The sequence below is a fragment of the Diachasmimorpha longicaudata genome, chromosome 8 (genome assembly GCF_034640455.1).
Source record: "Diachasmimorpha longicaudata isolate KC_UGA_2023 chromosome 8, iyDiaLong2, whole genome shotgun sequence".
Taxonomy (NCBI): domain Eukaryota; kingdom Metazoa; phylum Arthropoda; class Insecta; order Hymenoptera; family Braconidae; genus Diachasmimorpha; species Diachasmimorpha longicaudata.
In genome coordinates, this window is record NC_087232.1 from 6,897,148 (window position 1) to 6,912,223 (window position 15,076).

The following is a 15,076-nucleotide window of genomic DNA, read 5'->3' on the forward strand; positions in this document are numbered from 1 at the left end:
ACATGTAAGTCACATTTATAAAATTCCAGAAAAATCAAAACACTCCATGGAAGTATAATGTCAAACATTTCAAGTTGTTTTACTTGAAATTTGAAAAATAAGAAATGGAAAATAAATATATTTTACAGTCTTTGATACTTTATTTAAAAAAACCCTGATGAAAAATTCAAAGTTGCGTAATTCCTATATCATTAAGCCAAATGGTACCGCACTTGCGTGCTAATTGGAATAATCTCCTTAAGAGCCCAACATTCTTAAAACTGCATTCAGATCCCAGCCGCCAGGGTAAACATCCCATATAAATATCAGATTAGTATCTTCATTAATCATTATTGAATCACACACCCTATTTTCAAATTGAATTATCCATCAAAATTCCTCAAATACTTTCGCTCCGGCATTTTCCTCTCCCAACGTACATTGAAATTTTAAATGTATTTTTTGAAGCCTCTCCAGTGTGCCCGTATAAAACCATTCCCATATCTCTTTGTTAATTTATAATCTACCAGAATCTTCCCGATGAAAAGAAATTCATGCTTCTAAGGCGGTTTGATTTGAGAACGCGCTCCCCCTCAATGTTTAGAGGGGGAATAGGGGGTTGCATATACATCCCAATGTGCTATGTCACACTCAAGCGCTGTGAAATAACACTGTAGCACACATCTGAGTTATTTATGCGAGTGATCTTCAAAATATTCATTCAACCCGACCCTCGACCCCAAACATCAAGAGCTAACAAATTATTTCCAGAATTTAGTATGAGATTTCCACTTTTTCAACAGCTGATAATGAATTCATTAGAGATCTCAAACGACTGATAACGTGCAATGAATTAAATAATAAAATATTAAGCAACGATACGTTGTTTAGTTTATTATAAACTAGATTTTTTCGTTTGACAGGGAATTTTTCCCCAACTTATATGAAAAATATTGGGAAATCCCCCAAAATTTTACCCCAACAGCATTAAATTGTTTACCACTAAAAATAGGAGATTACATTAAACAATTATATTAACAATATAATAACAAAATCCATGACAAAGAAATTTAAACGATAGCCAGCGACCATTGGTCACAAGTAGATATTTAACGATTACTCATAACAAAAGGAAAGAAAAAGGAATTTATGAGTTGGCTTTCGGTTTTTCAACAATTTCAACTCCTAGAAAATATTATGTTAACAGTGCTCGTCTTTACAACTACTCAATATCAAGCAGTTGAAACATTCTGTGCACGGTATAAATACTGATAACGCAACGACTTCATTTGAATAACCAATGAGAATGATTCACATGAAAAAAATTTCAATAGTGAAACAGTCGCTCTGTTGCTCATTTTTTATTCTAGTATTTGAAGAAAATGTGCTACGAGGCACTGAAAGGTTTACGCGCACGTGTGGGCCACGTGTTCAAATGAGGCGTTTGTTAAGTTTTTGGGAATCGTCAAGTACGATCCCATCTAAAAGGGAGTTGAGAGCTTCAGGCAAGAGTGGAAAATTTTCTTTTTCCATTGGGCATTTCATCACACTGAGGGCTATTCATTTCTGGACAAAAAAATTCTCGACACGTTAAAAAATTATTTTCTGACAAATACGTCTTATGTCGAGAAATTCATCGCCCAAAAATGACCGACAGCACAACATCCCCCACAAAGAAAAACAATCTTACGGACCGAAATGTTATAATTACCCGGAAGATGGTAAAAAAAATTAATCTCTCTCAGAGTATCTTAATGAGAAAATGATTATCTCTGTACATTGAATTAACTAGATTGCATCATTATTCACTCAATCCGTTAATTTTCCAGTTTATTACCATGTCATCAGTTGTCACTCAACCAAATATTGAGCTCACTATAATTACGTATTTTGCATGAGAGAAAGAATCTGTGAGAAAATGCAAAAAAAAATAATCACAGACGTGCTCACGACTCATGAATGCACGCCCTTTCATATTCCACGAATTAACAACCCGAATTATACTTTTAAATTATCGGTATTCAGGACTGCAATTTGAACTGTAACACTGAAAACCTGCATAGTCAACAAAAAAAAAATTTCCGCCTCCCGACAAATGTGCGATCAAGAGAGAATACGCGATACTTTATACGAAGATTAACCTCACAGATATCACTCTCGAGCAAATTCATTTTCACGTGGTCTAGAAAATATGACGCAACACGAAGATAACATTTGTTGACCAAAATATAATCAGCAACACGTGTTATTCATTCATTAATCCCCTTCAAGTGGGATTGAAAAACCACACATTTGAATAATGCGAAACCCCACGTCCACTTCAACTAACAAATGATATTGAACACGAAAAAATTATTTTACAACAATGGGAGAACAGGAAAATTACTTTCATGCGTGGAGTAGAAATAGTCAAGAAAACAATAGAATGGAGTTGAGCAATTGTTGGGGGAACACCCGTTTGATCGGTTGAAAACTCAGGGAAATGGGATAGCAGCTGTGGTAATTGTCTACACGCTAGTGAATGAGAGTCGACAACGAGATAAGGAAAAACGTGAAGTTGAGAAGAATAAGTTATCGTAATATTCGAGAAGTGCCGCACAGATGTCTCAGAAATGACGGATTTTTGTATAAAATATTTGAAGATTTCTCCCGTAGATTGAAAAATTCTCTACACATTTTCACCGGAAACCGTGGAATTTTTTAAATGTTAAGTGTTTCACACCTTTGAGTGGACACCAGGAGGAAATCTACGTCTTCACTGGGCCGTGGGACCGTAGACCAGCTTATGATATATGACGGAATAGGACAATAACAAGAAAATCGCAGATGCCATTGATTTTGCCGAAGTAATACGCTAACAATGTCCATAAAAGCAATTATTGCAACAATTGCATCATATGATGACCAATAAATGATTCACATTAAAACGGGAAACGCCAGGGAATTCTCAGTATACCTCACATTCCTCCTCTACTGTAATAGGAAACACCTATTCATTTAATTATGTCTCATAAGAGCTGCTCATGCCAATCCCCCACTAAAATTTAATTTCTTCTCACTTCCTTGACACTATTTTTAACCAATTCAATGCTCACGATATCTCTCTCCATTTTCTCCCCTCTGCTATCCCACTGATAACCCAATCAGATAGAAAAAAAAAAAACTCCCCAACGACAACACTTAGTCAACCGGTCACTTAATGCGTCCAGAGAAAATAATAATGTTCGCCGACTAATTGTCGACAGCGTCGCACGACGCAAAACTCTTTGACTGTTTTATTCACGGGTCACGACGAAGGCATTCATTCACCCTCGTCTCCAACATCGCTGACGCTAGTGATACGACAGAACTCGATGTTCCCTCGTTACTTGATCCACCGGTAGTAAACATAACACTGGAAATTTTCATTGTTAATTTATCACATGGAAGAAATTTCTTCATTCCATTTAACTTATTTATTTTCACTCAATCCCACTATTTGGAATAATCCCTTAACAGCTGTATTTACGGCGAAGACTGTAATTTTGCAATTCATTGGGTCTTGCCTGGGGCTATCGAGATCTCCGTATACGACATAATCATAAATCTATCACCGATAAATCATCCGAATTATTTTTTCGAAAATCATGTATCACATATTTTTAAGTTTGATGTCTTATTTTTACCGACAACTACTGTCAGAAATTATAGAGATGATTATTCGAACAAAGACGTTGTGATATTCGAAGAATACTGTAATTCAATTCGTACATTAAAATGGACAACTTTAAGTGACTCAATTCAGTTCTCAACAATGGAATCGTTCATTATAAAATTATTCCTGTCATCACAGTGAATTTTATTATGTTCATTTCCATTTCTCAAATAACTCTCGCATTAAATTTCAGCCTAAAAATCCCTCCATTCGATTAATCTACTCATTGAATTTCACAATTATTCATTTGTTCATGTAATTTGTTTTCAACTATTCCCTGTAATCTAATCGAGAATCTAATCAATCCCCACCGCATGAAGAACTCACAAATGATAAATTGTTAATTAAAAAACTGACTAAAAACTCGTTGAAGAATTAAAAGCAATTATTTCTCCTTCGATATATTTATCTGCCGTCATGAATGATATCACTCAGTCCGACTGAAATGAACCGGGAAACCTCTCATCAATTTGCATTCTCCAATGTTCCATCCAAGAACAGTGGAAAAGCCAGAGATGATGTCAAGGATTCCAGCCTCTGAATCAGCCAGCATCTTCCCAATGAAATTAAATCAACATCTGTCCGTTAAATTCTGTGGGAGAATTAAAAAAAATTCCTAAAAACCCTCACCCACATGTCACACTACCATAAGTGCCCTCTAACTGACGTCATAATGAAATGCCCCCGTCCAATGTGACTCTCGGAGTCGTCGATTCTTCGTAACATGAGACAAGAAAATTATCCTTTACTTATAGGTACTTAAATATTCCACTCACCTTCGTTACCACCGGAATCACGATTGTCCCCCGGGTGACTTCAACCTGTCACCGCTGTGCACGTAGCCACGTGACTCATCCAAAATACTAGCGACTGTAGAGAGGGCGATAATTTCACCAGTGCACAGGACAAAAAAAAATTAATAAATGAAGGAGAAAAAAAAATCACAAACACTAGCACAATTCACGAACACCAAAAACGGAAGTGGAATCCCCCACCTTCCCACGATTACACTTCTATACAATTACTTGAGAATGTGACGATATGCGTGTGCATTCACAGTAGAGGACAGTTGAAAAAAAAAATGGCCAATGCAGAGTGCGCGTCGTTGACGAAAAGAACTAGATAAATCGGGAGTGAGTTGAAAAAAATTCTTGAATTTACGTGAGGCCAGTGACTCGGCTTCCGTCACATTCGAGATACTAACACTTTCGTCTAATCGATATGATTTGTCATCAGTTAATCGACGATTGTACTGGTAAACACCGAGGTAGCGTCCGAAATGCGAATGTAAACACTGGTAACACGGGAAAACTACGGAACCCCGGATTTTCGCGGCGAATTGTTGATGCGTTGCGTAACACGTCTTTATACCGCGACTGCCGGAGCAACACTGACGGCCCAATGGGAAGTAACGTGCCGGCTGCGAGGGCGCGCACGTTGCATGTGTGTTGGGGACACGCAGCAGCAGCGCATATAACCAGCATAGCATGCACCTCTGGCGACGGCGAGGTATAGTAGCCTGGTGCAGGAGTATTCCATGCTACGATGGGGCTACTACCTACCGCATAACGTCTCACTGATACATCAGAGCTTTGTGTGAATACGCGTGCCTTTGGCGTATGGGGGACTATATCCTAACTGTTGAATTGCAGTGGTGAGTTTTTTTTTTTTTCATCTCGTGTGGGGGGAAATTCGCTTTCGAGCATTTTTTTCACCGGAGGAGGAGGGTAGGAGGTGAATTTCGAAACACTGGACTCCGGCAATTTGAATATGTTAATTGTGGGATTTTTCTTTTTTTAGGTAAGTGGATGAAAAGTGCACTTTTTGAAACGGTTTTGGGTGCGTTGGGCTCCGAGGACGGACGTCAAGGAAATTCGCCCGATCTCGAGGTTTACACAGTTGGTTATTCATTTATTTGAGTGGATTGTTTTGGATTGTTTTGATAGGTAAGTGGAAAATGGCCGGAATTAAAATGTTTGTAATGGGACACGCGTTGAAACGATAATCACCGACAGACGAAATTGGGTCTAGGTATTGAGAATTACGGAATTTTTTATAATGTTTTCAGTTGGGCGTTTTGATAAGGTGTTCCAATTATATCTTAGGAGGTTGAGAAAATAATTCACTCACTGGATTTACAGACCATTCAATTTATGCTGTTACGGCTGTTTTTACTGAATTTTATTTGCATTGACTTTGAACGTTCTGTATCTTATCTCAGCATAGAATATTTATCGTGTATGTTTCGGTAGACATTCATTATGAATGGTTGGCGAATTCTAAAACCTCCCAGATAGTTGAAGGTTTATGGAAAAAATATAAAATATTTAAAAATATACGCAGCAAGGCGTTGAGTCAAAATCGAATTGTAAAATTTCCGAATTGAGTGGAGGAATCGGCTCTCACGTATGTCGGCACGTGGGTAAGGTCAATGCCTGGTACACACACAACAAAAACGAATGTCTCTATTTCACACACTTTTGCAGAGACTTTTGAGACACTAAAAATCGTATAAATAAAATGGAAGTGGGTCTGCATCAGAGAAGAACAAGTGCTAAACTTGTTAATTACTCTTTAAAAATCAAACATATTGCTTTCCATTTTGTGGTCTTACTATTTGAGAAATGTCTGCAAAAGGGGATGAAGTTGGGACATTCCTCGTTCCTGTGCAGACAACCAGCATTCAAAGCCCGCAGAAACCGCCGATTTTTTTTTGCAGAACTTTTATTGGTGTTACAAGAAGAATTCCAAACCTCTTCATGTGGCTTATGCAACACTTGTATAACTCCATACTCCTGGGATGTCACTTCTATTTTTCAGCTCTCCAGCCTATCAACATTTCTGACTGACAAAAATGTCGTAATTTGAATTAAAAAGTGGACTGATAATAACTCCATTTATCTCTTCACATTGAAAAAAATGGGCCTCGACTATTTCTCTTCAAATACATCAGAATCTGTTTCTCTAATTAAAAGAGATTCATATAAAGATTAACAGGATATTTTGTAACGAAAATGGCGGGTCTAAGTGGGGTAACATTTCCTCAGCTTATCTAATTTCATTAAATTTATCAGTCACCACTTTGAAAGTTCAAACTTCCACGTGGAATGTAAAGCAAGATCCCCTTGAGAAATACTCACAAAAAAAATGTAAAATAAAACGTTATTCAATCGCCCCAAAGATTAATATCAATTCATATATATTCATTACCCAGTGAATTGCAACTGAGAATATAGACTGTACGTGATGCATGTATTATACATCTGTACATATGAAACGGATTTTGCTTCTTTAATCTGCTTCTCAATAAGCACATGAGTTGACTGAGTTGAGCACACGGTTTGTAACTGTGAAGCTAACAACTCGACAAACCGATGGACCTACCCACATGCTTCGTGGTTAGAAAACAAACAGTCGTAATGCAGATAGAAATAGTTGGATGTTGCATGCGTGTTTCAATATAAATGTAGTGATTGAATATGGGAATGATTGATTGCCTTTGATCATTGAAGGGGGAGTTTGGGGGTTGACGTTAAAATTACATTCAAAGAAAACTTTGTCCGACGAAAGGATTATCACTTTACCCAATAGATCAGCGCCTCCAACAATGTCAATGGGGTATACCATTGCCTACTTCAATGATTAATTGCGAGAGGGGGAAATATGAATGTCAGGATTGGATCTAATGATGTTTCCAGTCGATTATCGGCGGAGACAATTTTCTGAGAAAAATTCTTGGGCTCGCGTGGGTCAATTCTATCTCAACAACATTGAGATTAGGATTTTTCTAATACTCGTATTAGATTGTGTGACGACGAATATCGCATCAATCACACGATATTCTCACGGTTGAGTAAACAAAAATAGACAATAAATCAATGGAAGTGATTATTCCTCATAAAATATTGTCAAGCTGCTTAGGGAGATCAGTCGTAGAGATATTACCTCACCCCCTCGATGATAACACAGTCACTATTGCCTCTAATAATGACGGAATCTTGCGTGTGATAGGCCGAGTTTTGCGGTTCATTGAACGCTGTAATTCTGATTTGACGCAAAGACTGATACCAGAGACGGCGAGTACCCGCATGCCTTTCCATTAATCTCAATTATACTCGGAGCAATTAAAAAGGGCCCTGCAGTCTGAATGGAGAAGAAAGTTGACTTACCTTTTGTCGTTTCTCTGAACCGCGCGGTTCACGTCTTGAGAAAACATGTGATATTTTTTATGCTGAATTTTAATTAATTCTCCGATGAATTATTGACCAGGTTTTTTTACTCTTAACAGCCGGCCAGCGAAGGTATGAGTAGAGATGACATTTTAGTACGCCATCAGTTGCGTAATATGGGAGAAATTACAGGTTCTAAGAGTTATGTGCATCATGATATTAATACGCGACTCCAGTGAGAAGAAAAATGAGAACATGAATCAGAAATTGAGAACATATTAGGTAATTAATTCACTAATGTGATAGCACGCTGTTGGGGAATTTTTTTCTGTTGATAAATCTAATAATACTTTGAAGTAAGCCTGAGAGATGTTTATGTAAATGTGAGTGAGTTGATGCATTATTTATGTCATAGGACTCGCTTCGTGGTAAACTCAAATTAAATACGAAGATGTTTTCATCAATTGTAGAAGAGGATCGTCTGTTCTTGCGTTCGTTCCGTTCACATTTTTTATCCAGATTTTTTTATTCGTTTTATTTATTTCGAAAATGTTGTGTAAGCGATGGATATGTCATATCTAGTCGGTCATTAATATTACATTAACTGTCCATCTAAGTGTGTCAAAACACGTTCATCAATATCTCACACTGGTTATGGTTCTTTGTGGCAATGTTGAAGTAGTCTCGGTGAAAAATTTTGTTTCCTCGTCAATGGGAAATTAATCATCTCCGAAATTTTAATTAAAGCAAAAGCAAAATGTTAAAGTATTTCGATAGATAATGTTTTCAAGTTGTCGCTTCCACTTCGAAGATTCATAATATTAATTTAGTTAGGAACACTGTGGGTGTCAAGTAATTATAGAAACTGTCCTGAAAAATAATGGTGATTGATAAATGAGGGAAAAACGGAAGTATCATAAATCAATAGTGTTAATAATCGTAAAAGTAAATAAAGGCGAAATAATTAGGACAAAGGCTCCTCAATTACTCTTATTTTAGGCAGATTGGTTTCATCTTCTAAGTGGGTATAATTGTGGTGATGGCAGGGAAGCTGACCCTCTTCTCCCAGTGACCGAAACTAGTGTGTGAACGAGATCAACAGAAAAGTCTGAAACACATTATTCATTATTCTCTCGCCACTGTTTGACGAATGTTAAAAATTCTCCGTCGTTGTAAGTGACAGATTACATTTTTCTCAAGTCTACTCTAGACCATCACATCAACGTCCGCTTCTCTTGTAACCATTTGCGCCCACACAGCAGTAATTACGAAGTTGAAACTGCATTTTCATTATTCTAAAAAAATTAATTACGAATGATGCGATATTTTTTGATAAAAATATTTTTCAACATGACATTGTTACATGCAGATTAATTGCGGCATTATCTCCTGATTTTCAGAATCAAAATATAATCAGTATCTTTACGGAGAGTTCTCATTCAAAATTCTTAAATATGCATAAAATAATGCAAACAGAACTGGATCTTCATCTTTATCTCCACTGCCCTGATAATTCTACGTTCAGGTTGACGTCATGGTATATCTTACCTCAACGTTCTGGTGTTTGCTGACATCGAAGTAAATTCCTAGCTCCACCTCATTTTAATATTCCCAAACCTCCAAAAAATTTTCTTAAAATCCTAATTCAGTGAAACCCTCAGTACCACTGACTGATAGATTTTTTTTCATAGTTTAATTCAGTATAAACATTCTCTCAACCATATTATTACATTTCATAATTTTTAATAAGTATCTCTCTACCAGCATTTTCCCCGAACTTGAAATTTCCACCCCTATCCCCCACACCTCGTACAATATTTTCTACACAACCGCTATCGTATACAGAATGCTCCCCTTCTTGTTGAGCTCATGGATGTTTTGTAAACATGTGAAGTTATGAATTCATTGATAAAATAACCATTCACTGCGCGTTACTCTTTCTTACTTCATTGAGAAGACATGTCACGCTCAGATCCGATTATAAAAAGTAGAATGGCGAGTGGAGCGATATTGGTAAAGCAGCAAACCGGATGAATAGGATGAAGTCTCCAGGGTGATCCGACTTCCAGCCGATGCTTGATAAAAATTCTATGAAATTTCTTTGTCTCAGCAACTACTCGCTTTCTTCATATTTTCATGCTGCTCATGGCGTTGAGACTGGGTGAAGGGGCGTAGATCTTGGCCAATGACGTTTGCAATATCCCTGCAATATTGTCGAACTGAGTGTATCCGTAGATCAGTCACAAAAGACGTGAGTTTATGCTCATGCAGGAGTCTGTTTACTCAATTCAGTTGTTTTCATTTGCCCTCATCGTATACTCCCCCTTTGAGAACTCGTGAATTTGTTTAAAATTCAACTCGAGAGTCCAAGAGCCCTGCCTTTGTCTTCATAGAGAAAATAAACATGTTTTCTACATCGTAATTATAAACAAGGCACGAGAGCAGACGATGCGACATATTGCGATGCTTATCAATGGCATTTTATCAGAATAATCAAAAGAGCCGCATCGTGTAATACAGTGTACGATGTATCGGGCTTGCTCGTTCTGAGAGATCGTACCCGATAACTTCACATTGTATAATTTTTCAAAATAAACAATTAGTCAAACATCTTCAATTGGTCAATAAAATAGACATTAATTCCCCTCATTCCGTGACAATCAATTTGTTTTTGTTGGGAGCGAGTGAATTCGACGCAGCGAATGTTAGTAATAAATTCTTTACAATGATTAAATAAATATTCAGTTAGGTATTAGTTCGTGGTTTGTTTACCTCCCCGTCAATAATTCGACAGATGATCAAGGCTCAGTGAAATCCTCATCAGCCCGATACGGACTTGTAAGGGACGAGCCGGTGACGAAGAAAAATGATACCCGAAGTCAAACTGGAGAAACAAGAAGAACGAGCCTAAAGGTTAAACCAGAGACGCGAAGAAAGGACTCCGAGGTCAGACAATCATTGTGGTCGCAGTCAGAAAAAAATTACTTTAACAAGGAATCATTTTTGCGGGAAAAGAATTAATTTTTACAATTGTTAGTTCTCCATGTCCATTTAGAAATATTATAATTATATTCAGTTAGGATAGAAGTATGCATAGATGATATTTTAATAGAATTGTAATAGATTTCTTCTATCGAGAAAATAATTTGCTGAGAGCCGGAATATTTTTTATGGTATTTATGAACATACCAATATATTCATTGAGATTGGTGATCAATAAATGCGACAATTGCGTGATTTCGGTGAATATCAATTGACTCAATTGGACGGCGATTTCACGAAAGCACAAATATCAATAACACTTGTCTACTAAAAAAGCATCAGCACAAAGAAACTAGGTAGCCTTGACTGGTCCGGTTGTGAATTTTTATAAGTACCACACATATGTGTTAGGAATGCTATTCTTTCGACTTTTTCCTTTTCCTCTACCTCGTACAAGCGTGTCATCGATTTGCATATATTCACCCATCCCCGGTTCGACTGAATTCGATTCTCTCCTTTGGAGAACGAGTTATATGTCCAATGCAATCTTGTTCTCATGCCGATCCCGGACTCTCTGACTACTAGGAATAGTTGTCGATCTACGATATTAAATTTTTGTAATGTTACGCTTTCTCATGCCATAATTTTTCGAGCAATTTCGTGGAGTTCACTTTATCATCTGTTTTCCCTGTGTATTTGTATAGTTGATTCATACACTTGAGGGTAATTTACTTTTCACCAACTCTGCGATTCTCGTGACGACGGTAATTGTGCACAAAGTGTCCGCTGCTGCTCCAATAACAAACTGCATGCCATCCAATTGAGCAAATTGTTTCCAATGCGGATGTACTGAAATTATGAAAGCATAAAAGCAACTAAACAGTGGCTTCTCTTCCATGGTTGGTAATGAATTTCACACAGTTAATGATTACTACAGCAGTTGTGGTCCCTCGCTAATTATTATGAACTTCTGCTTTATTACTAAATTGATCGAATAATCAATTTGATGAAGTACAGCATGAATTATGGGTATGTTTTACGGCTATACAAGGATTAAAGGTTTTAGATTATATCGGCACTGTGTTGTTAGTCACAATAGAAAGTAGATTTATGATGTTCTGGGTAATTTGTAATAGAATGCAAGGTCACACGTAAAATTACATACGCTCATTATTATTTATTATAAATTTTTGTAATGGAATCGCGTGTTCAAAGTTCGGATTCAGACCTGCAGAGCATAAATGATAAAATCCTTATGTATTTTGGTGTATAAAAAAAGTCAAAGTATTTGGATACCCTCGACAAATACAAAGTCGTAAAATATTGGACAAAATAACACATTTTCAGGAAATAGCTGTTCAAGTAGATATTTGTTTATTATCGTTATTCTGTGTAAACGAAATTACAGAATTCGCCTGCGACTCGGTCTGCAGACTACGTCAATATACTATTTTAATATCGAACTCTGCAGTGGGTATTTGAAAGGAATCGAACAATTATATTAAGCTTTCAAATATTTCATCTGGGATTCTTTGCTCGTTCGACTCGAGAGGATTATTTTTAAAATTTTTCATATTATAACTCTTATTCCCTCGGGCGTATTTTAGGCGCAATTTTATTTTTCATATCTCGGAGATGCGGAGGCGCAAATATAGATGTACGCTCATGGGATTTTCACAGGGCAATGTCTCTGGGCAATTTCTGTACTTTTCCTCGGTTGTACAATTTTTTTCCATAATAATAGACCTTGATAGAACAGCGTAAAAATTAATTGATAAAATTATCAATAATATCGTTTATGGCAAAGGTTCCAAAAATAGTTTTTGAGATTCCCGTCAAATACAAGGAATGCAGTAGTCAATATAAAACCGTAAAACTTTATTCAATCATTTCATGCAATAATGGACTCCTTAATTCATTTATATTCATTTATTAACAAATTATTATGGTAATTTTTACTTCGAAAACAAATTCCGAGAACAGTTTTGGGGTTCTCGTAAAATAAAACCAGTACAACGGCCCATAAAAATCAGTAACAGTTTAGGAATATTCTTGCTCCCTTGTTTATGGCTTTCGTAGCCATTTTCAAGTCCATTTTGACACCATATCCGCTTATGCGGCTGTGGTTTTTACGTTGCACTGCTACGGATCGTAGAAAAAATATAGGAAACCACAGGACACTCGTCCCAAATCGAGCGGTTGTTCTGGGAGCGATCTTCTGCTCGTTGGAGCTCCAGGTTAAAAAATTTGGTTATTATTATTGAAATGAAAAATGACCTGTCTTATAATAAAAAGAATGTCATAGCAAAATCAATCAGATCATCAATGTAAGCTTTATTGTAATAACATGAAGAAGACATTTTTTTAAAAAACTGTTGACGGTTAGATGTACTAAATAGTTCGATAAAATTACCGATTGAATATCGTCTTATTTCTATAAATATGAAAAATATAATTACAAAAATATTTTAAGTCAGTGAACTACACATCCGGAGCATATCTCATACCCCTTTGCACTTTTCCATTGTACCGTGAACACCAAAATGACCGACTGTGGACGGATGGCTCTTCTGCAAAGCCATTTTCAGTCTTCGGTCATTTCAATCGATACAGGAATTCAAATTAAAAATTTGTATGATAGATCTATCATGCAATTTACATTGTCGTCAGTTTTAACAACTAGGATACAAACTATGGATTAGTTTAACGTCTAGGGCACTCATTTAAGGCCAGAGTAATTCGATATTCGGCGACTGGAGCTGTTCGAATAGTTTGTAGACGGAAAGTACGCACAACCAGCAATACAGCTACAAAAAAATAATGAAGAAATTATTTCATAGATTTATTTATGGCAATTTAGACACTGACACTGCCCTCAACATTCAACAATTTTCATGCACGATAATTTTACTCGATAGAGCAGCTTGAAAAGTGAATTCAACTCACATTATATGCACCCCACAACCAAAGGATCATTGTTGGGACGACGACCTCAAGCTGAAATCAAATCAAATGAAATAATTAATAGGATTCACGAATACTTTAGGAATGGATGGAAATGCGCGTGAATAATTATACATACATAGATATAGTAGCCGCCTAGAAGCCACAGACCGAAGGAAAATTGAAATAGGAAGGCAAAGAACCAACATATAAGCCATGGTAACAGCCATCCCCTGATTCCTATGTTGATGCCATACACCATCGACAAAGCGGACATTATGAGGACCACAAAGTAGAGTATCAGGAATCCACCTACCCACTGCATTGCTGGGTGAAAAAATATAGAGCTCATCATTAGCTATGTCAAATATTCTCAAAGTCTCAGCTCATCGTAACCTACGCAATTCATACTGATTGCTAATTAAAATTAGGGAAACCTTGGAAACTACTGGAAATCTGAGAGTGTTGACCTGCTTAATTAATTTTTGAAAATATAAATAGTATCACTCTGATCTAGTTATTTTGTCCTCCATTGGAAAACCGATTGTCTAAGCATTGAATAACAGCAATTAAAAGGGTGTCAAAGGTCTGCATCACAATAATGAAATATTAAAAAATTAATCCACGCTATTGGTCAGAATACTCACATCCTCTCACGTCTGCCTCAAAAAGAGGGTTATAAAGTTGTGTAGAATCACCTCCGAGCATTTGATAGGATATAAAGGTGATCATAATGACACTGATAGCCTGGAATTCAACAGCTTAATTATATTGATCTCAATTAATTCTCTTGTTGTTTACAAGTGTATCTGACACTTACCACGGTGTAGCAAGCAATTGCTTTACTTCCAGTTTTGATGTTATTCGTCCATATAATCGGCGACCAACAGGACTGTACGATCGTCATCTTGGCAGGTTTCGATTCTTCCTCGGATTTTTAATGTTTTTTACAAAAATATTGGGGGATTTTACCTAAATTCTTGTAACCACACCCAGTGACTTGTGAGCACTACTTTATTAGTTTACTCATCTGCTGCACTTTCCATGTGTGCCAACGGACGACAACCTAAAGTAACGGGCTAGTTAGGACGTCGGGCATTGAGATATCTGCTATGTCGACTGAAGTTAGGCGGTCGAATTTAAAAATGTTATTGAATAATTTCGTACCTTAAACATGAGTTTAGAATAATTGTGAGAATATTAATAATAATGATGTAAGCAAAATTATTATAATTTTGCCCTCCACTTAAAATAAATTCTAAATTCGAATTCAGCTCATAACCCTCATCATATGACAACATTAGCTGCA

General features: G+C 36.7%; 3 protein-coding genes and 1 long non-coding RNA gene across 4 annotated transcripts in view; 1 reads left to right on the forward strand and 3 right to left on the reverse strand.

Annotated features, from left to right (window-relative positions):
* Cv-c (crossveinless c) overlaps positions 1–5,078 on the reverse strand; it is an 84,988-nt gene extending 79,910 nt beyond the window's left edge. Inside the window, exon 1 of the mRNA XM_064126756.1 lies at positions 4,450–5,078. The gene's annotated coding sequence lies outside the window, so the exon portion shown is untranslated. The remainder of the gene's footprint in view (positions 1–4,449) is intronic.
* A 91-nt stretch (positions 5,079–5,169) lies between these two features.
* The window catches only part of LOC135165458 (uncharacterized protein), a 32,279-nt gene continuing 22,372 nt past the window's right edge, over positions 5,170–15,076 (forward strand). The window contains exons 1-2 of the mRNA XM_064126759.1: positions 5,170–5,327; positions 5,474–5,619. The gene's annotated coding sequence lies outside the window, so the exon portion shown is untranslated. The remainder of the gene's footprint in view (positions 5,328–5,473; positions 5,620–15,076) is intronic.
* LOC135165461 (uncharacterized) lies at positions 9,604–11,471 on the reverse strand. Its single transcript, XR_010299518.1, has 3 exons — positions 11,032–11,471; positions 10,615–10,726; positions 9,604–10,045 (listed from the first exon to the last, which is right to left on the reverse strand). It is a non-coding gene; the product is annotated as an uncharacterized LOC135165461 (long non-coding RNA).
* On the reverse strand, positions 13,135–14,826 carry LOC135165460 (uncharacterized). Its single transcript, XM_064126766.1, has 5 exons — positions 14,588–14,826; positions 14,415–14,514; positions 13,907–14,094; positions 13,771–13,821; positions 13,135–13,631 (listed from the first exon to the last, which is right to left on the reverse strand). Exons 1-5 carry the CDS (start codon positions 14,672–14,674, stop codon positions 13,548–13,550), a joined length of 510 nt encoding a protein of 169 aa, XP_063982836.1. The 5' UTR covers positions 14,675–14,826; the 3' UTR covers positions 13,135–13,547.